Source organism: Hippoglossus hippoglossus, chromosome 22 (genome assembly GCF_009819705.1).
Source record: "Hippoglossus hippoglossus isolate fHipHip1 chromosome 22, fHipHip1.pri, whole genome shotgun sequence".
NCBI lineage: Eukaryota > Metazoa > Chordata > Actinopteri > Pleuronectiformes > Pleuronectidae > Hippoglossus > Hippoglossus hippoglossus.
The window spans coordinates 42,990-67,730 of record NC_047172.1 but is presented as its reverse complement, the minus strand read 5'-3'; the positions used below and the strand labels follow the sequence as shown (position 1 = coordinate 67,730).

General features: G+C 40.2%; 1 protein-coding gene and 1 long non-coding RNA gene across 4 annotated transcripts in view; one reads left to right on the top strand and one right to left on the bottom strand.

Annotated features, from left to right (window-relative positions):
* The window catches only part of mipol1 (mirror-image polydactyly 1), a 48,792-nt gene extending 30,671 nt beyond the window's left edge, over positions 1-18,121 (top strand). Inside the window, exons 11-14 of one of the 3 annotated variants that reach the window (XM_034576228.1) lie at positions 4,613-4,666; positions 10,779-10,873; positions 13,611-13,775; positions 17,891-18,121. In XM_034576228.1, the coding sequence (XP_034432119.1) occupies positions 4,613-4,666; positions 10,779-10,873; positions 13,611-13,775; positions 17,891-17,957 (381 nt within the window). In that variant the 3' untranslated portion in view covers positions 17,958-18,121. Of the gene's footprint in view, positions 1-4,612; positions 4,667-10,778; positions 10,874-13,592; positions 13,776-17,890 lie in introns of all 3 variants that reach the window. The other 2 variants (XM_034576230.1, XM_034576229.1) reach the window with 2 other exon arrangements.
* LOC117755986 lies at positions 17,979-18,270 on the bottom strand. Its single transcript, XR_004612707.1, has 2 exons — positions 18,186-18,270; positions 17,979-18,126 (listed from the first exon to the last, which is right to left on the bottom strand). It is a non-coding gene; the product is annotated as an uncharacterized LOC117755986 (long non-coding RNA).
* Between the last annotated feature and the right edge of the window lie 6,471 nt (positions 18,271-24,741).

Below are 24,741 nucleotides of genomic sequence, written 5' to 3'. Positions count from 1 at the left end.
TCTCTGGCTGTGATAAATTCGAGATTGGTGATAACTGATCATAGATATTGATTGATGAACTGTCCTGATCATGTTTAGGTTTAGTTTAATACGTTCTGTGATGTTTTCTTTAGTTATTCTGTCGTGTTTATCAATCAGACTTAGTTTATAGATCAGACATTTTCTCTCAGGTCTATGAAAAAAATGAATTTGATAAAAATCTGGATTAAGTGTCAATAAATAATCAATGAGTGAAGATTCAGAAACTGATTAAAAAGACTGAAGAAGAGAAGCCAGACTTTCTCCCTCCCATCTCTTCTCTGATTATTATCAAGTTTATTACAAAAACCTGCCGAGAGCTGGATTTATTACCCACAATTCATCTGGATTCATATACCACTCTGGGAGCATCAGGAAGGGGGGGGGGGGGGTGGTGAAAAAATATGAGTGATGGAGAGATGACAGAAAGAGGGGGGGACTCCCAGCATGCTTTGAGGTTGGTGGTGGACTCAATACACTCCACCTCCTCCCGATTATGTCACAAATAAAGATCCAATCAGGAACCTTCATCTGTTCCCTCATTGTGACTGACAGGCTGCTGTCACCAAGGCAACAGATCTCCAGCAGCACGGTAACCAGAGCAACAGTCGTCTAGGAAGCAGAGTACAAGGGATGTTGTGATTCTTTAAGTGCAGCAAGAAGAAGGGATGCAGTACTCGTAGGAGTGATGCAGTACTCGTAGGAGTGATGCTGTACTCGTAGGAGTGATGCAGTAACTGTAGGAGTGATGCTGTACTCGTAGGAGTGATGCAGTACTCGTAGGAGTGATGCAGTACTCGTAGGAGTGATGCAGTAACTGTAGGAGTGATGCAGTAACTGTAGGAGTGATGCAGTAACTGTAGGAGTGATGCAGTAACTGTAGGAGTGATGCTGTACTCGTAGGAGTGATGCAGTACTCGTAGGAGTGATGCTGTACTCGTAGGAGTGATGCAGTAACTGTAGGAGTGATGCTGTACTCGTAGGAGTGATGCAGTACTCGTAGGAGTGATGCAGTACTCGTAGGAGTGATGCAGTAACTGTAGGAGTGATGCTGTACTCGTAGGAGTGATGCAGTACTCGTAGGAGTGATGCAGTAACTGTAGGAGTGATGCAGTACTTGTAGGAGTGATGCAGTAACTGTAGGAGTGATGCAGCAACTGTAGGAGTGATGCTGTACTCGTAGGAGTGATGCTGTACTCGTAGGAGTGATGCTGTACTCGTAGGAGTGATGCAGTAACTGTAGGAGTGATGCAGTACTCGTAGGAGTGATGCAGTAACTGTAGGAGTGATGCAGTAACTGTAGGAGTGATGCAGCAACTGTAGGAGTGATGCAGCAACTGTAGGAGTGATGCAGTAACTGTAGGAGTGATGCAGTAATTGTAGGAGTGATGCAGTACTCGTAGGAGTGATGCAGTAACTGTAGGAGTGATGCAGTAACTGTAGGAGTGATGCAGTAACTGTAGGAGTGATGCTGTACTCGTAGGAGTGATGCAGTAACTGTAGGAGTGATGCAGTAACTGTAGGAGTGATGCAGTACTCGTAGGAGTGATGCAGTAACTGTAGGAGTGATGCAGCAACTGTAGGAGTGATGCAGTACTCGTAGGAGTGATGCAGTAACTGTAGGAGTGATGCAGTAACTGTAGGAATGATGCAGTACTCATAGGAGTGATGCCGTACTCGTAGGAGTGATGCAGTAACTGTAGGAATGATGCAGTACTTTTATAAGTGATGCAGTAACTGTAGGAGTGATGCAGTAACTGTAGGAGTGATGCAGTAACTGTAGGAGTGATGCAGTACTTTTATAAGTGATGCAGTACTTGTAGGAGTGATGCAGTGCTTTTAGAAGTGATGCAGTACTTGTATAAGTGGTGCAGTACTTGTATAAGTCATGCAATACTTTTAGGAGTAATGCAGTCCTTAGTAGTAGTGATGCAGTGATGCAGTACTTGTAGAAGTAATGCAGTACTTGCAGGGATGATGCAGAACTTGCAGGAGTGATGCAGTACTTGTAGAAGTGATACACTACTGGTAGGAGTGATGCAGTACTTGTAGGAGTGATGCAGTAACTGTAGGAGTGATGCAGTACTTTTATAAGTGATGCAGTACTTGTAGGAGTGATGCAGTGCTTTTAGAAGTGATGCAGTACTTTTATAAGTGGTGCAGTACTTGTATAAGTCATGCAATACTTTTAGGAGTAATGCAGTCCTTAGTAGTAGTGATGCAGTACTTGTAGGAGTGATGCAGTACTTGTAGAAGTAATGCAGTACTTGCAGGGATGATGCAGAACTTGCAGGAGTGATGCAGTACTTGTAGAAGTGATACACTACTGGTAGGAGTGATGCAGTACTTGTAGGAGTGATACACTACTGGTAGGAGTGATGCAGTACTTGTAGGAGTGATACACTACTGGTAGGAGTGATGCAGTACTTGTAGGAGTGATACACTACTGGTAGGAGTGATGCAGTACTTGTAGGAGTTATTGCATCAACACTTTACACTCAGGGTTGAACTCTTATCTGTTAGTGATCACTCAACTGTCGGTCACTAACCTCCACCAATTTTGCTGCTCCTCCATCTTTTAGCACCCGCCCCTCCACGCTAACACTTTAATCCCGCCCTCGCTCCGCAGCCGCGCTGAAATATGTCTCAAACGTCGCCGTAATCCTCAGAAGAGAAGAAGAGAGAGAGCACTCCACGCTGGAAGATCCTTCCCCCCTCCTCCTCCCCTCTCCTCATCTCTGAGGGATTATGTCCCGCTGCCGCCAAGGCTTCTGGGAAATATTAGAAAACAGGGGGAGGGGTTTCCCAGCCATTCTCTCTCTCTGACTGTCTTCTATGAAGCTGCACATTTAATAATTTAGGAAACAACAACAGGTTGTCGGTTTGATTCCAATGCTCACAAATCAGATCATTGATAATCAGATCATGTGTACACTTAAACACATACATTCAGATGCACCAGACGGATCATTTCAGATTGTTTGGTTCAGCTTATATTTGAAATACTGGCTGATTAGCAATATGGTTCCTTAACTGAGCCCCTTTATATCTGATAGGAAATTGATGGCTCAATGCATAGTATTTATCCATTTGACATTTCTCGTATTATACATGTACGTCACAGTTAGACTGAAAAAAAACTTTAAATGTATGGGAAGTGTTATATTTTTATAGCACTTGCCATACAGGTTTATATATATTTATTAGGGCTGCACGATATATCGAAAATCTATGGTCATCGCGATATCAACGTGCGCTATAGAAATATCGCAAAAGACGGTAAATGGTGTTTCATGCGCCGTGAATTTACGCTGTGCTTGTCAATATATCAGATGGAGCCCTGCTGCCTTAGATGATAAATGGAAGATATTCATATCATTGACAGGTTTTCTCTGTCAAAAAAATCATTGTCGGAAGAAGAGAATAAGAAGAGAATAGAGAGAAAAACAGAGAACTCCTCTCTCTCCCACACACACAAACAATGATCGGACACATGTGTAAACTCAGTCTGGGTTAGAACAATAGACTTTATAAACTTAGTAAATGTATGTGGAGCTCGGTTTGGTTTGAAGCTGTTGGTGCAGAGCTCAGTGTGAATGATAGACACAGAGTAAATTACTGTTAAAACTATAAATATAACTGTTCACGCTCCAAACATGTATGACAAGACTCTAAATTAACACTGTAAGTGGACCAAGTGGAGATGTGCAGGGCTCCCTGGTGTCCGTGGTCCCTGTGTCCACAACCAGGGACTGTTTATCTGTATTTATTGCAAGTCCTGTCGTCATCCCAATATTAAACAAGGTTATCGCATATCGCATGTTTTCCTAATATCGTGCAGCCCTAATATTTATGTAAAAACTTATAAGCATTCTAAGCTGATTAAATAGAGGGGGGAGCTCAGCCCTCCTGCTAGATTTGGCTATTCTGCAAAACATTTTTAGCTGAATATGAAGCTTTTCAAGGTGAGTTGGTGGCTCCCCAAATGATATTGTAATATGTCAGATAAGGATAAATTAGACTATAATAAACAGTTGATAAACATTTCTGATGGACCAGACTTTGAAGTTTGCCAATGATGACAATCGATTTAGAGATTTTGTTGCAGACAAACTGAATATGCCGCCTCCAGCTTAGAGTTTCATTAATCAAAACTCCAAGGAAACTTTTGGATGAGACCTGGTTAATTAGGTCATTTCCGATGGAGAGACGAGAGTTAAATTTACAATATCTTTAGTTTTTTTAATGAAATTAGATTTTTTGACATTGAGGGGTAATTTGTTTAATCTAAACCATTTGGACAAATTTACTAAATCAGAGTTTGCTTTGGCCATAAGTACAGAAAAATGATTATATGAGTTAAGTAAATTGGTTTTATCGGCAAAAAGTACTAGGTGCAAAGAGGATGATGCAATTTCTCCAGAATCTTTGAAACGCAGAAATACGGCGGTAGTTGTTAAATGAACTTTGGTCAACACTTTTATATAAAGAAATACTTCTGCAATTTTAAGATCATTTGGTATTTTATTTTAATTTGGTATAATCCGATCATTGATAATCAGATCAATAACCCTGATCGTGCCTCTTTCTGCAGTTCAAACGTCTGGAACAGGATCTTATTCGGGAGAGAGAGAGGACGACGACCAAGGTAAAAACACACACACTCTCTCTGTCTCTTTGTTGAATGGTGATGATGGGATATCTTCTATGTTGTCATGGCAACCTGTTATTCAAACAGAAGGTGCATTTGACTTAATGTGATGCATGCTGGTTAGAAATGTTAGATGGTTACAGGGACTCGGTCTGACGTCAGACTCCAACATGATCTGCTGGCGGCTGAAGGGGTGGAGTTCACAAACACAGACAAGTCGGACAGTGAATCGAGATCAAAGACCGATCTCAAGTCTTTAATCATCAATCAAATTTGATCTGTATAGTCTCATATTCACAGTTGGTCTCATAGATCTTAACAAGGTGCGACATCCTGTGATCTTCACAAGAGGAAAACTACCCCAAAACTTTGAACAGGATAAACCCTAATCCATGGTGTAAATTGAGTCATTTACACCATGGATTTAGCCTAAATGTCCTCTACCGGACCTAGCGATGCTAACGCGCAACCCGCGTGTGCCCTTGGGCGAGAGCTTGTGTGCGTGCGAACATGAACGCAGCTCAGAGGAGGATCACAAAGGACATTTAGGCTAAAAATACATGATGTAAATGACCATGTTTGGAGTTGACACCACACGAGCAGTATGGAGACATGTTGTGTTTTTTTCTGTCTGAAGAAGAGGTCACTTTGGCTGCACTCTTTACCCCTGAACATCCAAAAGTGTTTTGTGAACTCAAACACTTCACCCACCCACTTAAAATAGCAGTTACAGAACCGAGGAGTACTAGTTTTTAATAATATCTAATATGAAACTAGTAATCTGATTACTGTAAATGTATAAATACTGTGTGATGGAAGCACTGACACTGATGGAGGAGAACCCTAACCCTATGCTAGGGCTCCACGATATATAAAAAATGTACAGTCACCGCGATATCAACATGCGCAATATACGTATTCCAAAAGACAGCTTGAACTACGATAAATGGTGTTCCATGTGCCACGCATTCACGCTCTGCGTGTCAATATATTTGGCCAATGAGATGGAGCGGCCTCTTACTCCGCCCTCTACACGCCCACTTTCAACCATAAATGGTCAATGCAAAGCACGTCATGAATATTAAATTATGCTGCTGACCAATGGGTTTCCACCGTGAGTCCTGACAGAGTCACTGCATCAAGCGATGAGAAGAGGAAGCAAAACTTTCTGACACTGACATGAGGTGTTTGTTAGTGAGGTGGAGGTGAAAAGACATTTTATGGGACAGCAGTGATGTCACTAATAAATAAAATACACTGATACTCTGCTGCTGCTGTTAACACAGCGAGTGAGAGTGAAGACGATAGAAAGAACCGAGCCTGAAATAAGAAAAGATCCAATTCAAAGGTGGAGGCAAAGAAACACACTGTCAGAATGTGAGGGAACTTGTTCGTGTTTTAATCATCCAAAACTGCAGGATTATTAAATTCAGAGACAGATGTGATGTCCTCAATCTATAGAATTTAACAGAATTGTTATTATAAGCTCGTGTTTGTCCTGGGATGGTTCGGTTCCAGTCGATCTAATACTGGACTCAGTTCAGCTCAGAGATCACAGATCTATAGAATCTAGATCAGCTGATCAGTCATCGCTGAACCCTCGTTTCCTCCTCCTCCTTCCATTCACCTGCATCCATCACCTGCATCCATCACGCAGCATCACGCAGCATCACGCACCATCACGCAGCATCACGCAGCATCACGCACCAGTGTCACAGCAGTATTTATTTATTTAGAGCAACCGGACCGATTCCCTCACATCAGTGGATCCTCACCTTCTCTGGGATATTGTTTGGAAATAGAAGTTTGAAAGTGAATAGTTTTTCTTTATAGTGATCTCCAGGTCGCTCTGTGCACCTGATGGAACAGCCACGTTCACTACAGACCTTTTACACACTCGTCCTGGATGATACACAGTGTTAGAAGATATTGTTAAAAACTATAATGACTCAGCTCTGCAACTCCGCTGTTTCATGGAATCTGAACGTAATTTGTTTTATATATTTTTGTATTGAAGGTTCGTGTGGAACAGTTTTGTTGCGCGAGCACAACTAAAGCTGTTGGTTTTAATGTTATTGATGAAGTGGATCAATAATCTGCTTCAGTTCACCACCTCACGTCTGCGTCGCCACTTTCCCGTTTCCAAAACATTCGTACGCATGGGTCAGAGTTTGCGTGGAAATGCGCACAATTTTCCCGTCAAGTTTGTTTTTATTAATCCCAACGTTTGCATGGGAAGTGGCGTACGCACGTTTCAGGCCCCGTTTTGTGCGTACGCCACGGTTATAAGTGAGACCCTCGAGCTGTGAAAATTGGTGCAGAAGGTCAAGGTGCTGTTGTAGCCCCTTTGGTTGGAGACAGCAGCAGATAATCTGCAAACAGGAGGCATTTGACTTCTGTGTCTCTCTCTTGCCCGCTCTTTCAAACACAAACACACACACACAAACAATGATCGGACACATGTGTAAACTCAGTCTGGGTTAGAACAATAGACTTTATAAACTTAGTAAATGTATGTGGAGCTCGGTTTGGTTTGAAGCTGTTGGTGCAGAGCTCAGTGTGAATGATAGACACAGAGTAAATTACTGTTAAAACTATAAATATAACTGTTCACGCTCCAAACATGTATGACAAGACTCTAAATTAACACTGTAAGTGGACCAAGTGGAGATGTGCAGGGCTCCCTGGTGTCCGTGGTCCCTGCGTCCACAACCAGGGACTGTTTATCTGTATTTATTTCAAGTCCTATCGTCATCCCAATTTTAAACAAGGTGATCGCATATCGCATGTTTTCCTAATATCGTGCAGCCTATGACGTGCCTGATTCTTGAGATGTTACGAATGTGAACAAAGGCAGATACAGATTTATTTATTGAACATGTCAGTTAAATCAAAGTTAATGAAAACATACATGATGATGTGTTCCGATATATGAGGGAAAACACACACATGTAACATCTGTCAGAGAAACATTGTTAGAGAGAGAACATGTTTATTTCTTAATGTTTTAGAACCAAAGATTTGAGAAAACTGACGACAAATGAAAAGAAATCTTCTCATTTCTTGTTTTCACTCTTTTTTTTAAAACAAAAATCTTATCTAATCCAAACCAAATGATTTAGAAATATAAATGTATATATACATACATGTACTTTCATAAAAAACATTGGTGGTAGATGAAGCAAATTCAGTGCCTTCGTCTCTCAAGACTTTGGGCAGTTTTTCTAAAGTTATATATTGCACAAGCTTTTATCTTGGGTGTTGAGATCCCAACTTAATCTGTTCCTTTTGTAGTTTGTTTAGTTAATGAGGTCCTGTATGTTTGTTCTAATTTATCTTCCAATAAATCAAAAGGATAAAAACACAAGAGCATTTATTTATTTGAATTATGTCAAAATCCTGAACTAAAGTGGAGCTCAAATACATCTCATACTGTTTGGAGAGAAATAAACCAGATCGGAATTTCTTAGAATAAAAACATAAGACCTGTCATATGTGTCAGTGAAGCCTTCAGCCAATCACAGCAGAGTTGTTGATTCCAGCTGCTGCAGCTGGAGGAGAACATCTGTAGCTGCAGCTCGCTCCCGACATGTTTGTAGGTCACGTGACACGATGACGTTCTGCAGCGATGGAAAAGGTCGAACTGAATATTTCTAGCCAGCATCACGATAAGTCAGTTGAAACCCATCAATGGTCACATGGTCGGTCACATGGAGGAAGGTGTGGATCATCGTTAGAGAAGATTGTCAACTTTCTTTATTCCAGAGAAAGATCTAGACGTCAGTACATAAATTATTGATAAATTCAAACATGGATTTCTTCAGTTATTGATTGATTTTAATCATTGATCTGTAAGTTTATGTTGGTGATCAGCTGGTATCATCAGATCCTCAGTAAAATCAATAGATTTATAGAATCACCAGTTTTTCCTCCTGCAGCTGTGACTGTGTCTGTTTCCTCTGAAATAAATTAAAATTGTGATGAATGTAGCTGTCGCCCTTTAATGAGTCAGGAGACTCTAGAGGATTAAAGATTTTAATTTCACACAGAAACAGCAGCTGCCGATAAATTCACAGAGAGACAGCCAGAGAGCCGGCGAGCCTCCAAACCCCCAAACCACGAGCTCCACCCAGAACCAGAACTCTAAACTGGACCGGATCTCTAAACTGGACCAGAACTCTAAACTGGACCAGATCTCTAAACTGGACCAGAACTCTTAACTGGACCTGAACTCTAAACTGGATCAGATCTCTAAACTGGACCAGAACTCTAAACTGGACCAGATCTCTAAACTGGACCTGAACTCTAAACTGGACCAGAACTATAAACTGGACCTGAACTCTAAACTGGACCCGAACTCTTAACTGGACCAGATCTCTAAACTGGACCAGAACTCTTAACTGGACCTGAACTCTAAACTGGATCAGATCTCTAAACTGGACCTGAACTCTAAACTGGACCAGAACTATAAACTGGACCTGAACTCTAAACTGGACCCGAACTCTTAACTGGACCCGAACTCTTAACTGGACCTGAACTCTTAACTGGACCAGAACCTTAAACTTTGACCTCACAAATGTTGAACAAAGACTGAAGTGAAAACACTGAGGTCAAAGATATGTCAGCTGACTGTAAAGGTAATTTACTCCTCCCGTCCTCCTCACCCCTCTTCCACTCTCAACTCCCCATCCTAAAGGACTCCTCCCATCCTCCCCATCGTCTTGTTCCTCCTCTGTGATTATTAAAGGTCCTCCTCACCCTTCTCTCACTCTCACCTTTGCATCCTAGCCACCCTCCTCCTCCTGTGCTGACCTTAACTCCTCATGTGAAAGGTTGCCTCGCCGTCGCTCCTGCTTGCTCATCATCTCATTTGGAAATTATTCTGATTAATAAGTTGAGCGGCTCTTTTGAAGCATCTCCTCCAGCCCTGCTGGAGAAAACACATATTGACTCTCCGGGTTTGGCTCCTCTTTTGATGTCTCACTTTATACTCAGAGACCTTGAGGGCTTTAATTAACATAGAAGAGGGGGGTCACAATCAGGTCTGTAATCCCTGCAGGAGTCAAACCTCCTCACAGTTTGACCAAAGACACAGTGAGATAAACCGTCCTGTAACTGTTGGTTCACAGGTTCAATCCCTGAAACTGTACTAGCCTCCGGTAGGGGAGGAGAGGTTTGGTTTTGGTTTACAAAATCCCTTTATTGAACCATTAGCAGAAAAAAAAAAAGCTGTTGCCGCATCATCCCTCAAACAAAACAAAAAAATAAACAAAGTCTCTCATTAGAAATTAATAATGAGTTGTCCATCTTCACCCAGAGAAGATAACACGCCCCCAACAGCCCATATGTCACTGAAGATCTGTATCTTGTCCATCGTGTCAGTCAGCACACTCAACTCTCAGGCTTCTTTCAGCAGTCCCACCATCACCAGCACCATCACCGGCACCGGCACCAGCACCATCACCATCACCGGCACCATCACCGGCACCAGCACCATCACCAGCACCGGCACCGGCACCATCACCATCACCGGCACCATCACCGGCACCATCACCATCACCGGCACCATCACCGGCACCGGCACCATCACCATCACCGGCACCATCACCGGCACCATCACCATCCCCGGCACCATCACCATCACCGGCACCATCACCATCACCATCACCGGCACCATCACCATCACCGGCACCATCACCATCACCGGCACCATCACCATCACCGGCACCATCACCGGCACCGGCACCATCACCATCCCCGGCACAGGCCACACTGCCACTGTTTTTAATATGGTTCCTGCTCGTCAGCCAAACGGCCAACTTGGCGGAACCGAAGACAAAGTTCAGCAAATGCAGATCTGACTAACTACCTGTTGCTTAACTACCTGTTGACTATGATTATTTTACGTAGGAAACTTGCTGGATGTTTTTGAAGCTTTGCTATGAATCTCTGTTTATGATTGACAGGGATCTCAGCCACTCAGCTTCTCTCTCTGAAGCACCTTGCTGACATCATGAATTTGAATTTGTTGTGTTTAAAGCGTCTTGTCATGTCATTTGTCGTCTGCTGATCTTAACCTGTGATGGGTTAAAATGTGACTTTTCACCAGGATGAGCTGCTGAGGCGTCAGACAGAGAGAGGCGGTGCTGTGGACGACAGGCGAAGGCTGGAGGCGGAGCTGCAGGCACTACGAGCCAATCACAGGTCAGGCTATTGAAAAGCAGCAACATTTAGAAGGTTTACTATTACAATTAACAGTTTATAGAAGAAAGTTCACATGTGACTCTGCACCTGTCTGTGATGATGGTGAGCAGACACACACAGACACACACAGACACGCACACCTGGTACGGGAGTCTGTAACACGAGCTGTTTAACTAAGACTTTCTGACTCCAGTATAGAATATAAATAGTAATTAATTTATATATAAATGAGTAGTTAGAATAATAACTAATGATAATTAATTATTATTAGTATTATAATACATATAAAATACAGACTGATGAGCAGGTTGATGCTGAAGCTTTATTTAAAGGGGACATAGCATGCCCATTTTACCACAAGTTGATATGGTTCCTTGGGGTCTTAATGAAATGTCTGTAACATACTTTGGTCAAAATACCACAAGGATCATTTCAAACAGCTTTTTACCCTGTATAAAACAGCCCTCCACAGAGTGACCTGTTTTGAGTGCCTGTTCCTTTAAATGCTAATGAGCCAGCTCCCCCCTCCCCCTCTCCCCCCATGATTTTAAACGATATAAATTACATATTTTATATGATATAAATTATCAAATATGCATCCCAGACTTTGTATTCCCCTTCTGTTGTCCTGGAGTTGTAGGGAGACTTCCAGTGTATTGTTACAACAAAATACACAGGAAGCTCATTCCAGTCACTCAAGCATGACGTTTCTGACTTAGAGGAACTATAACAAAACGCGCGAGTGTTTTTTCCCCAGAGTGTTTGGGTTGGTAGACATGAGCCAGATACCCACATTAACGTGTAGAAGCACTAACAAAGTGGAATTTGCATGCTATGTCCCCTTTAAAAGATTAAAAATAAAAGATGAACACCTGCTTATGGGGTTTGCAGATGTGTGGGACTAGTTCTGAGGATTAGTTACACTGGTCTGGAACTAGTACCAGTGTCTTGGGTTTTATTTAGACAGTTTTTAACTTAACAAATGTTACAAATGCATAGTAAGAAAACAGATTTCAATCTCGGACTCTGAAACCAGCACTGCTGGTAAAAACGGGTTAGGGTCAAAGGTGGAAGTGGGACTTCGTGGTCTCAACTGTAAACCTACATCAATTTATTATTGGCCTATAGGCAAATGAAGATTGTGCAGGTGGACGGAGTGATAAACATTCCTATTAGCTGAATGCAGTTGGGCGAGCGGGTCCTGGTTGATGGGGGATGAGCTGTTGGTGGTTGAAATAATTACTTTTGGAAATACACACAACGTACAGCAGCATAAGTCATTGATTATTTAAATCTTCAGAATCCGACATGATCAGAAAGTAGTCGTCCTCTTGATGAATCCTGGGATCTCCACATTATTACATTTCGTGATCAGGTCTAGTTCTCAAAGACCGAATCAGAAATGTATTTTTTTCAGGACCAGGACTGAGAGTTTATCTTTTGACAAGACAGTAACATTTGTTTGTGCGTCCTTTATAACCACAACTGTTTTTCTGTTTTTTAAATTTCAGTTTCTGCAGCTGGTCATCATAAGATCATATCTGTTGATACAGTGTCATCATCAACATTTATTAACTGATGATGTAAACACATCAGACCAGAGCAGATGGTTCATCATCTGAAGTTTTTCTTCTGCTCATCGCGAATGAAGCAGAAATGTAAAACATGTCGCACATCATCAGATTCAGACAGAAAGTTCTTTTCACCTGATCTTTTGCTGTAATCAACAACAAAGTCTTTGGATACCAGTAGCAACACGCGTACAGAGACAACATAGTCCTCCATTGTTGTGGCTGTTGTTGTTGTCGTTGTTGATGATGTGGTGGTGCTTGGTGCAAGCCTTGCTGGGAAAGTGGAGATGATGTGAAGAGTAACATAATAACGTGGCTCTCTCATGGAGTTCTATCCCTTGGAAAAGCAAAGCGGTACTTAGAAGGTTCCCTAGTTGACCCAGCACAGAAGTAGAACAAGATCTGTATTGGTGGAAGGATCTGGATCTCAGCTGACCTTCATCAGGTTGACATGGTGCTTTCACATCAAACATCTGTTTCTGACTGAAACCTCATTGATGCAGATCAGGAACATACTGACCTCTGACCTCTGGCCTTCTCGCTGTTGGTATAGCAGCTTTGTGGACAACAAAGGGCCAAACACGTGGTTGGTGTGTGTCCATGTGGAAACCAATACGGATGTTTGGAATCAGAAGATTTGTTTCCTCTTTTCAGTTTTGGTTAAAAAGTTTCTGTTTGAGTCAGATCAACGTAGAGGCTGATGATCAGGACACTGTTCATGGGTAACATAGGAGTCCAGATCAGAAATAAACTGGTTTCCATTGTCATTAGAGTAGAAAATCAATATCAGCCTAAAACATGAACAATTTTTAAATATGAAACTTTGAACTTTATTTTATTTGACTTGAAGTGAAAACATTAATAATAATTATTAACAATCTGTTTACGTTTAATTATCCCGGACACATCCAGACCTATCAATATTGATTATTTATCCACACTGTCCATTCTGATGATGTCACGGTGATGATATGATGATAACTCTGCAGCTCCATTGACACAGTGATAATATTTTAGATAGAAAAGATGTTTCTCTTAGAAAGTGCGTTGGATTTTCATTGTGGAGGTTGAGAGACACTGATCAGCTCAACTGTTTCTGTCATCTGATTTCCAGGCGATGAATGTGCTCTGTTTTTTGTCCCCCTCAGCTCTCAGGACCTTCACACCCCTTCTCCCTTGTTGTTCCATGATGAGGACTCTCGGGTGAGTCCGCCAGAGGCCCGGCCCGTGTCGGTCCAGATGCAGCAGCTGTCAAAGGAGAAGCAGAGTGTGGAGGCGGAGCTTCAACGCTGTCAGGAGGCAGAACGAGAGGCCAACGAGAGAGTCCGCAGGTCATATTCTACCTTCACATACTTCACATCTGTTGACATGGTTTTATACTCAAATGCTGCTGAAAAAGCGAATAGAAAAATATATGTAGTTCATTATTTATTTTGAGTTGATGTACGTATACAAGTGATGATTAGTGTTTGTAATCCTTCATCTGAACATCCAGGTTCTTGTTCCACTCCTGTTTCCCGCAATACGCTCCTCCATTTTTCCTCTGTGTGTATCGCTACGTTTCTCAAATCTTAATCTCGTTCAAACCAATCACTGCTTTGAACATCTCCTCAGACCCAGATATAAAACTCTGCCGTACTTTGAAATAGAGATAAGCTGACGCTGAGACGCTGAATCAGCTTCAAATGAACTGGTTTGGCAAGAGCTTGAATGTGATGCATATTCATTGATTTGAAGTGCCACTGTCCAGTTTTAATGTCTCAGTTTGGATAAAATACAAATATTTAACGTTTGTAAAAAGAAAAGAGAAACTCAAAGCCATCACTGAGCCGACAGTTAGCCGACGGTAAGCCAGCACAGAGTCACAGAATATCTTGATCATCATAATGTGTAAATAACAATTGGACGCTGTGATGTCATACTAAAACATCCAATCTGCCGTAACCCTAATCTTAACCATCCAAACTAAATGCCTAACCCTAACCTAAGTCTACTTCTAATCCTAAAAGTCTTAACCCTCAAACAGCCCATTGGAAAAGTGAGGACCGGCCAAAATGTCCTCCCTTTCCAAAAATGTCCTCGCTCTGTTGTCACAAAGATATAAGTACAGGAACACACAAACACATCATTAATCACAACATCTCCATCTTTAGATGATTCTTTGTAATGATCACCACTGATTGGTCATAAAAAAAAAGAAAAGTCAACCACGACATTCAGACAGAAAATCAGAAGCATTTTTGACGACTGTTCCCTCATTAAAACTTTAGTTTGATCCATGTTCACATCTGTGGATCAGACTAAATGAAGATCTGTTAAAAGGCCGTAGTCAGTACTGTCAGTAAATTCAACAGGTGGATTTATGAACAAACACAGGACAGCTCCCCCTACTGTCAGATTACATGACGGACAATAGCCAATATCATAGAATTCTAATGTCCCGAAGAGAAATGGTCACATACTTTTTATATCTGTTGACACTTTTGACAGATTTATAATTTTTGTATTGAAGAGAAAATCTGTATTTGTTCCATGTCCTGTAGTTCCCCTGTCAGTCCTAATCAATCCTTACAATGAACTTTGTTATTTAGTTTGTCTGTGCTTTGCTGTGTTGTCGCTGCTCACACGTCTAAAGAAGGAAACAAACTACACAGGCTGTAAAGTGACAGTGAGTCAGAAACATGTTGCTGAGTTGAACAGCGACTGCGATGTGTTCACAGACTGTTAAAGCATTTGGGTATAAAGAGATTTGGTTGTGGTGATTCATATTCAGATGATGGTGTGAGTGTCTCTGTCGGCGAGTTGATCAGGAAGAATTAATCCTTCAGATTTCGACTCGTGCAGGATGACGGTCTGATGCTGAATAACGTGACTTCTTCTTCTGCTGCTTCTCATCTCATCAGCTTGAAGATGAAGGGATGAGATTCATGATGAAAACAGCTTAAGTCGTCCGTCTGCGTTCCACGCATCCTCCTGGGCTCAAACCCACGGCTTTCTGCTCTAATTTGGCTGCCAGCGGGGGGGACGGCCGGCTCTGAAGAGCCTCCCAAGTTTCTGAACAGTGAAGAGAGGAATATTTGTTCTCTGGAGGGGGTGATAGAAATCTGCTGGTTATTAGAGATAGAAGTTTAATTTGGTATGGAGAGAGAGGGAGAAAGAGAGAGCGAGCCTCATTGATTGTTAGAAAGTCATACAGGGTCACATTTCCACTTCGTCTTTTTCATTTCAGTCTCATCTCAGTTTCCTGCATTATTTTGTCTGGACCGATATGGATTGGTTTCTGAGTAACGATGTTTCTCAGTTTTGAGCATTTGGTAAAAACGGGTCTGTGAAGATTCTCAGTCATTCAGGTCATGGTATCTTCAGAAGTTGTAAAAGTGTACGTAGGCAACTGCCATTTCTACAGGTAGAAACTGACTAGAGGTAGAAACAGGTAGAAACTGTGACTACAGGTAGAAACAGGTAGAAACTGTGACTACAGGTAGAAACAGGTAGAAACTGTGACTACAGGTAGAAACAGGTAGAAACTGTGACTACAGGTAGAAACAGGTAGAAACTGTGACTACAGGTAGAAACAGGTAGAAACAGGTAGAAACTGTGACTACAGGTAGAAACAGGTAGAAACTGTGACTAGAGGTAGAAACTGTGACTAGACGTAGAAACAGGTAGAAACTGTGACTAGAGGTAGAAACTGTGACTAGAGGTAGAAACTGTGACTAGAGGTAGAAACAGGTAGAAACTGTGACTAGAGGTAGAAACTGTGACTACAGGTAGAAACAGGTAGAAACTGTGACTAGAGGTAGAAACTGTGACTACAGGTAGAAACAGGTAGAAACTGTGACTAGAGGTAGAAACTGTGACTAGAGGTAGAAACAGGTAGAAACTGTGACTACAGGTAGAAACAGGTAGAAACTGTGACTAGAGGTAGAAACTGTGACTACAGGTAGAAACTGTGACTACAGGTAGAAACTGTGACTAGAGGTAGAAACAGGTAGAAACTGTGACTACAGGTAGAAACTGTGACTACAGGTAGAAACTGTGACTAGAAGTAGAAACAGGTAGAAACTGTGACTACAGGTAGAAACTGTGACTACAGGTAGAAACAGGTAGAAACTGTGACTACAGGTAGAAACTGTGACTACAGGTAGAAACAGGTAGAAACTGTGACTACAGGTAGAAACAGGTAGAAACTGTGACTAGAGGTAGAAACTGTGACTAGAGGTAGAAACTGTGACTAGAGGTAGAAACTGTGACTAGAGGTAGAAACTGTGACTAGACGTAGAAACAGGTAGAAACTGTGACTAGAGGTAGAAACAGGTAGAAACTGTGACTAGAGGTAGAAACTGTGACTACAGGTAGAAACTGTGACTACAGGTAGAAACTGTGACTACAGGTAGAAACTGTGACTACAGGTAGAAACAGGTAGAAACTGTGACTACAGGTAGAAACAGGTAGAAACTGTGACTAGAGGTAGAAACTGTGACTAGAGGTAGAAACTGTGACTAGAGGTAGAAACAGGTAGAAACTGTGACTAGAGGTAGAAACTGTGACTAGACGTAGAAACAGGTAGAAACTGTGACTAGAGGTAGAAACTGTGACTAGACGTAGAAACAGGTAGAAACTGTGACTAGAGGTAGAAACAGGTAGAAACTGACTAGAGGTAGAAACTGTGACTACAGGTAGAAACAGGTAGAAACTGTGACTAGAGGTAGAAACTGTGACTACAGGTAGAAACAGGTAGAAACTGTGACTAGAGGTAGAAACTGTGACTACAGGTAGAAACAGGTAGAAACTGTGACTACAGGTAGAAACAGGTAGAAACTGTGACTAGAGGTAGAAACTGTGACTACAGGTAGAAACAGGTAGAAACTGTGACTAGAGGTAGAAACTGTGACTACAGGTAGAAACAGGTAGAAACTGTGACTAGAGGTAGAAACTGTGACTAGACGTAGAAACAGGTAGAAACTGTGACTACAGGTAGAAACTGTGACTAGAGGTAGAAACAGGTAGAAACTGTGACTACAGGTAGAAACAGGTAGAAACTGTGACTACAGGTAGAAACAGGTAGAAACTGTGACTAGAGGTAGAAACTGTGACTAGAGGTAGAAACAGGTAGAAACTGTGACTAGAGGTAGAAACTGTGACTAGAGGTAGAAACAGGTAGAAACTGACTAGAGGTAGAAACTGTGACTACAGGTAGAAACAGGTAGAAACTGTGGGGGTAGTGTGGTCATTGGGCAGAAACATGTCTTGAAGTTAAATGTCGAAGTCGAGAAATATGAAAAAATGTCAACACTTGATACCAGTGTCATATATGTTCATACGTCAACTGATTTTTATTCTGTACATGCCCCCTCACTCTCAGTCTGCTTACCTTCCTTAGGGTTGTTTGTTTGATTCCCACTGTTTAGTCTGAACTGAAATCTTTTGTCTTTGTTCTCCTCAGGCTGGAGCGTCTGGTCGAGGTTCTGAGGAAGAAAGTTGGGACAGGAAGCGTCCGAGCCGTCATCTGATCCCATTTCTCTTCTTTTAGTTTTTTATTAACTTTTTATTTGAATTATCTTTCTCTTACTTTGGATATTTCTCGTTTGTTGTCTCAAACTGTTGTAAAACCAAAAACAATGTTTTCAGATATTCTGTAAGTGTTCAGGAGTCCTGGAGACAGAACTCTTTCGGTCTGCCCTGAAAGTGTTCGGCCAATTACAACATTTATCGTAAATGCGTTTGATTCATTGACTGACAGAGGAAACGTGGAAACTGAGGATGAGCTCTGATAATATTTTAAAGCCCTGATCATATATATATTTCACTATGTGTATATATATATATATATATATATACATATATACATATATACATATAAACACATACAATAGGCAGTTTGCACTGTGAGATGTTTGATTTTGTTGTCACATGAAATAAAATGATCATTTTCATGTTTTTAGTTTTTTATAGAAACACATACGTTCATGTTGTAGGATAACCGTGATGTGACTGACATTTTAGTTTGTTACAATAACAAAGTCAAACAAGTTAAATTACATTACATATCATTTAACTGAAACTTTTATCCAAAGCAAGTGGAGCTGCTGCATTCTGGATGAGCTGCAGCGGTCGGATGGCACAAGCACGTAGACCAGCCAGGAGGGAGTTGCAATAGTCTAGACCTGAGATGATCAGAGCCTGGACCAGAACCTGGACCAGAACCTGCGCCGCCCTCTGAGAAGGGGACGTATTCTCCTGATGTTGTGCAGCATGAATCTACAGGAACGTGTTGTTGCAGTAATGTTGGCAGTGAGGGAGAGATGACTGTCGAGTGTCAGACCCAGGGTCCTAGAGCTCTGGACTAGTCGAGGTTAGACAAGATGGAGAAGAGTTTTTTTGGGGTTAAAAATGAGCATAGAGTTTTACTTTGGTAAAAAGAGCTTTTGGCTGCAGAAATAGTGACAGAGAAAGAGGAGAGAAGAGATTGATAAGTGAGCAGGTCGTCAGGGTGTTGGGATTTTCACCATTTCCTTTCTCATGCTCGCATAGTGGCTCGGTCGGCTCGAGTCAGACAACCACGGCGCTGGGGAGGACTTGCGGACCTGTCGCGACGTAAGAGGACAGAGTAGAAAGGAGAGTGTCTGTGGCAAAGTTAGGATTCATGAGTGACAAAGACTCAGATGAAGGGAGGGCTGATAGAACAGAGGAGGTCAGAGAGGGAGCGAATGCTGCGACGGACAGGTACAGAGTCTGTTGATGTGGTAAGGTTGTCAGATTGTGAGAGTGGGAGAGAGTAAATGTGGTTTAGTCTTCCTCTTCTTCTTCCACCTCCACCTCCTCTTATTATTTCTCCTGTTTCTTTTCTTCATCCTTCTATTCATCTTCTTCCTCCTCTTCCTCATACTCACCCTCTAACTCCCTCAAATCCTCCTCTTCCTCCCTCTATTCGTCCTCCTCTTCCCTTCTCTTTGTCTTTACTCTGTTGATTTAAGGTTCTTTTCTTAACCTCTTGTATTTAAAGATTAATTTTCTCGGATTAATTATTTCAGGATCACTGTGACAAATTCATGTTCCCTGAAAACTTCAAATTAAAATTAACTTTTACAATTTTCCTGATCTTGGTCAAACAGATGAAGGGTTTCCTGGTTTCTGCCCTGAAAACCTCTCAAAGAGGAATCATCAAAAGGAACTAAACTTCAAATTTAAGAGATGGCGACACTAAGACTCCGAGACGGAATCATAACATCACCTTAACTCAATGTTAAGAGACATTGTTAGTATTTCATCTGACATCAATGTGTTCTCCATTTGTTCTCATGTTCTCCATAAGATAAAAGTTTATTGATCCACACACCAGGGAAATTCAGTAGTTACAGCAGCAGCAGGTCTGAATGAGGCAGACAAGAGAATAAAAATATAAAAAAGCAATAGAATAAAAAGTCGTATGTGAATTATATACACCTTTCATCTCTCTATCTCTCTCTCTTTTTCTACAACAGTTATTATTATAATTATTATTATAGAATTATTATTATTCTGTAATAATTATTATAATTATTATCTCCTAATCTGCTCACCCCAACCGGTCGAGGCAGGTGTCGCCCACATTGAGTCTGGTTCTCTCTCTCTCTCTGTCCTGCCTTTGATCCCCCCTTGCTCTCTTCTTCTTCTCCTTTTCTTCTGTCTCTCTGTTTGTCTCTGTCTCTCTCTCTGTTCTCTCTATCTCTCTCTGTTTCTCTGTCTCTGTCCTGCCTTTGATCACCCCCCTTGCTCTCTTCTTCTTCTCCTTTTCTTCTCTCGCTCTCATTCTGGGGGGGATTTCTTTGCTCTTTTCATTGGCTGAGCACAATTGTGTTATTGGAGATAATTAATTCCAATCCCCATCAAAAGGCATTAGTGGCCCCGGGGCCCCTGTTCGAGTCTTTCTAGTGGAAGAATGAAAGAAAGATGAAGAAAGGGGCAGAGGGCTGTTGCATTGTGGTCGACATTTTCCTCCATAAGGCGCGAGTGTAGAGAAAAGAGTGCGAGGGCTTTAGTGAAATGAAGCTGTGGGCTGCAGCCGCCGGGCCCTCAGAGGCCCCGAGCGGCCCCGCTCCACCCCGCCGGGGACATATGGCTTGTATTACAGCAGCGGACTGGGTGGCAGAGGGAAACTTCACCTCGATCAGACTCAGTAAAGAGTGGCTGACGTTTACAGATCACATCCTGTTTTATTTAAAATTTATTTTCAGAATTAGCTGTTAGCATTGCAGCTGAAGAAAGAATTGAAATAATAATTATTTGTAAGAGTAATAACTACAGCACAGATATTTAAAGTATGAAAAGTAAAAGTACCACATTAAATTATATTTTATTTATTCATCATGTTTCACAAATGTGTTAAATAAATGTAGAGATGTAAAATGATTTTACTACTCATCAATGTTTTTAATAATATAATAAAAAATTCTAGTACACTTCTATGTCTTTGTGAGTTTTATTTCATCGTTTCCTAGGAGCTGTATCATTGATGGGATTCATTTTCTGATATGATTTTAAATCTACCCGCTAAAATAATAATATTGTTATTCACCAATGAAGATGATAAAATCAAAGACGAATCAAAAAGAGAGAAAATATAATTTACGACTTCACATGAACTCATCATCTAAACATGAAATGACGTGAAAACCATTTTTACGTTTTAATGCAGAAAGAATCATATCAAAAATATTTAAACTATCGAAAGTGAGATTTGTAAATTTGGATTTTATCAGATAATGAAAATGATCTCCATAGGCAACACAATAATAAAAATGGTTATTCATACATAATATAAAATATAATTATAATATACATACATCTTTTGTCCTTCAACAAATTATTACCTGTCAATATAAAGAGAAACTTAAAAATCTAAATTAAAAAAATTTCAGAAAAACAAGATGATTGGAGGAGATGTCACTGAGTGTCAGAAGTTAAAATTTAGCAAATTTCTAAAATCCATGAACTTCTGATGTCATGTTCCAGTTAGAATTAAGTTGATCTGTTGGTTAGGATCAAGATTTGAAGTATTTTCTGACTGTGACAACTAGATACACAGAGTTCTCGTGTGTGTGTGTGTGTGTGTGTGTGTGTGTGTGTGTGTGTGTGTGTTATGTCACTTAATTAAATTTATTTGACATGAAAACATGTTATTAAATATTTTAACTCTGAATGTTTTTTTAATCTACAAACTGAGGTGAGTCAGGACATTCGTCATCGCAAAATGTCAAGAAGCAGCTGATCAGCAGACAAATAAAATACACACATTATACACAATACATACATCATACGCAATACGCAATACACTAATACAGACATAATACGAAAAACACATGTAATACATGCACCAACAATAATAATAATTGAATAACTTTATTTAAACAGCACCTTTCAAAACAAGACCCAAAAATAAAAACGTTTAAAAGTGATGGCAAAAGAAAAGGTTAAAGGAAACATAAACATCTATAAACAATCCAGTAAAAGTACATAATTTAAAAACAGACAGTTTCAAATCTGAGTAAATGATCCCAATATACATTATTTATTGTGTTTGTTCGGACTGAATCTGATCATATTAACATCCTATAATCAATCAATCATTAATCAATCAGTTTTTGTAATGTGACTGTCAGAGAAAAAATAAACGTTGAATTCAAAATCTTATTTTAACTATTTAAAATCATATTTTCAAGTTATGATACTAACGAAACAAATAATGTTGCAAATAAACCAAAATGTAATTCTGTCAATGAACAAAAGTTTAAAGTTTCGTTGTAATTATTATTAATATTATTGAGACAAATATCAGTTTAAAAATAAGACATTGAATTTATTTTGAAAATGTATATGTTAAGTTTTTCATTCGAATTATATTTTTTCAGACCATAATTATATATATTTTACTTTTAATTCAGATTTAATGTTTCTGCTTGTTTATATTGGGATTGTTTTGTGTTTACGGGGCTTCGGTGGATCTTTTTCTCTTCTGCGTGTTTCATCAGAACTGTCTCGGCTCGGCTCCGCTCGGCTCGGCTCGGCTCGGCTCGGCTCGGCTCGGCTCGGCTCGGATGTAATTAGCGGATGATTAAAGCTTCATTTGAGACATTTCACGGCTCAGCGGTGAAAAAGCCTCAGATCAAAGTAAACGTGTCGTGTTGTGTTCAGGTTCACGGAGCTTTGAGGAGCTTTGAGGCCGCAGGAGGTTCATCATGTTCGGCCTGAACTCCAGCGCCGCGGCCGAGACGGAGCCGAGCGCTTCTTAATCACATAATAAATGTATAATATATAATAATCTATGAAATAAAAACCACACTGACGTCACCACGAGAAGCTGAAAGTGATCAGAAATGAAGTGAAATCATAAAGGCCGCATTTTCTGTAAAATATATAAATGTGTAACTGAAAGTAAAATAATTTAATAAACATGAAACACTCATCACATAAAATCATCCATCCATCATACAACAATAATAATATTATTATTATTATTAATAATAATAATAATAAGATGTTCAGTGTTTTAGTGAAAATGAGGAAAAGGTTTTTTCTGGAACTGAGTCCGTAGAAACAAGATTGTTTATCTGAGATACGAAGTAAAATTTAATACAAATAATTTGTTTTATATCTTGTAACTGATTAATGTAAATTGCATTAAATTCATTTGAAATAAAATCTAAGTTTACATCATAACTGAATCAATAGTTATTCATTCATTCATCACTACTGTCATTAATGATTCATAAAATACAGGATAAAATAGATCAATAATCAATCAATCAATCAATGTCCAATGTTTCCTTCTTTTATTTAAAAATGACAGAATAAGTTAAGAACATGCATCAGAGTCAAAAACCAACGAGGAAGAAACACAGGGGGGGGGGTACTAATTCATCCTCCTCTCTCCGTCTGTCTCTCTCTCTCTTTTCAAGCTGAGGTTTGAATCAGTTGTTTTTGCCCCAGAAAACAGAAGAAGAAGAAGACCCTTCATTCATGCAAATGGCTATATTAATCATAACCAATAATCGGTGACTGTGGGAAGTTTAAATACACAAAGAGGATTTTTATCATCAGACGTACCAACCGTCAGAAAACAGACAGGAAGTGGTTTCTCCTTTTTCACACAGAGTGAGAGTCACAAACACAGATCTTTTATCAAAAGATGAATCAATAGCTTTAAGAACAGACTGATCGGTTGTATCAAAGTGTCACAGCTACAAGATTGATTATTGATCAGTGATCAGAGGTTAACAACAAAGTAATCTAAACTGTAGAAATTATTATTGATCGCAACTTGGTATTTGAAATAATGGAAATTATTACATTATGAGAAAACAATGTGAATAAAACAAGACATTTGTGTTTATCACAACTAACATATTGATTAAAAAACTATATTTGTCAACAACTAGTAGTGATAAATGATTAGTGATTGATTCCCTTCATGAAGCTGATCTCAAATTGTGTTTTCACTGCACACCTGAATTAATTCCGAATTTGTATTTATTTATTTGAAATTGAATGAATAAATGTTGATTTAAGATGAAGAAAATTCACTGAAACAAAAAGAAAAGTTTGGTTTCGTCCAAAAGACAAAACAATTTGTAATCTAATCTGTTAGTAGCAGACTGAAACCAGAAAAGATCAAACATTTGTAAAAAATCTGCCCGGTAACAGACGACAACGTTCAGAGAGGCAGGGGAATCTGTGTTTGAGTCGTTTGGGTGAACTGACCCTTTAAATTAAAAGCTTTTTTATCTGTCCTGAGGTTTCTCATTCCGAGGGTCGCAACCCGTCAGGAGGTCAGCCGAGTAGCAGACAAGGTCGTGGGAGAAATAAATCCTCCTCATATCTGATCAAATACATCAGTTAGCATCTTTATAATCCAGATTTGTTTCTGTAAACATCTGCAGCTTCATCAGTGTCAACATGGCAACCACTCCACTGCCATCACCAGGCAACCTAACCCGAACCCGAACCTGGTGAATACAACTTTCGACAGGACAAAAAACAAACTGGATCAAAGTCGGTGGTTCCCACAAAGTGGATGAGGCCTTGGTTTACTCTAATCCTAAGGGCAGCTTTTCCTGAGGTTAGCATTCCAGTTAACTCTATTGAGTGATTCACCTAAAAACTATCCTGTGTGTCACAAAGAGTACTGGATAAAAAGACAAAAATCAACACACTTTGTGTCACTCAAATCTTTTTGAACATAGTTAATATCTCTTGAGCCTTGTGACCAATAGAGGGGTCTGGATGTCCAGGTCCAGAACTACTGATATAAACACAAAA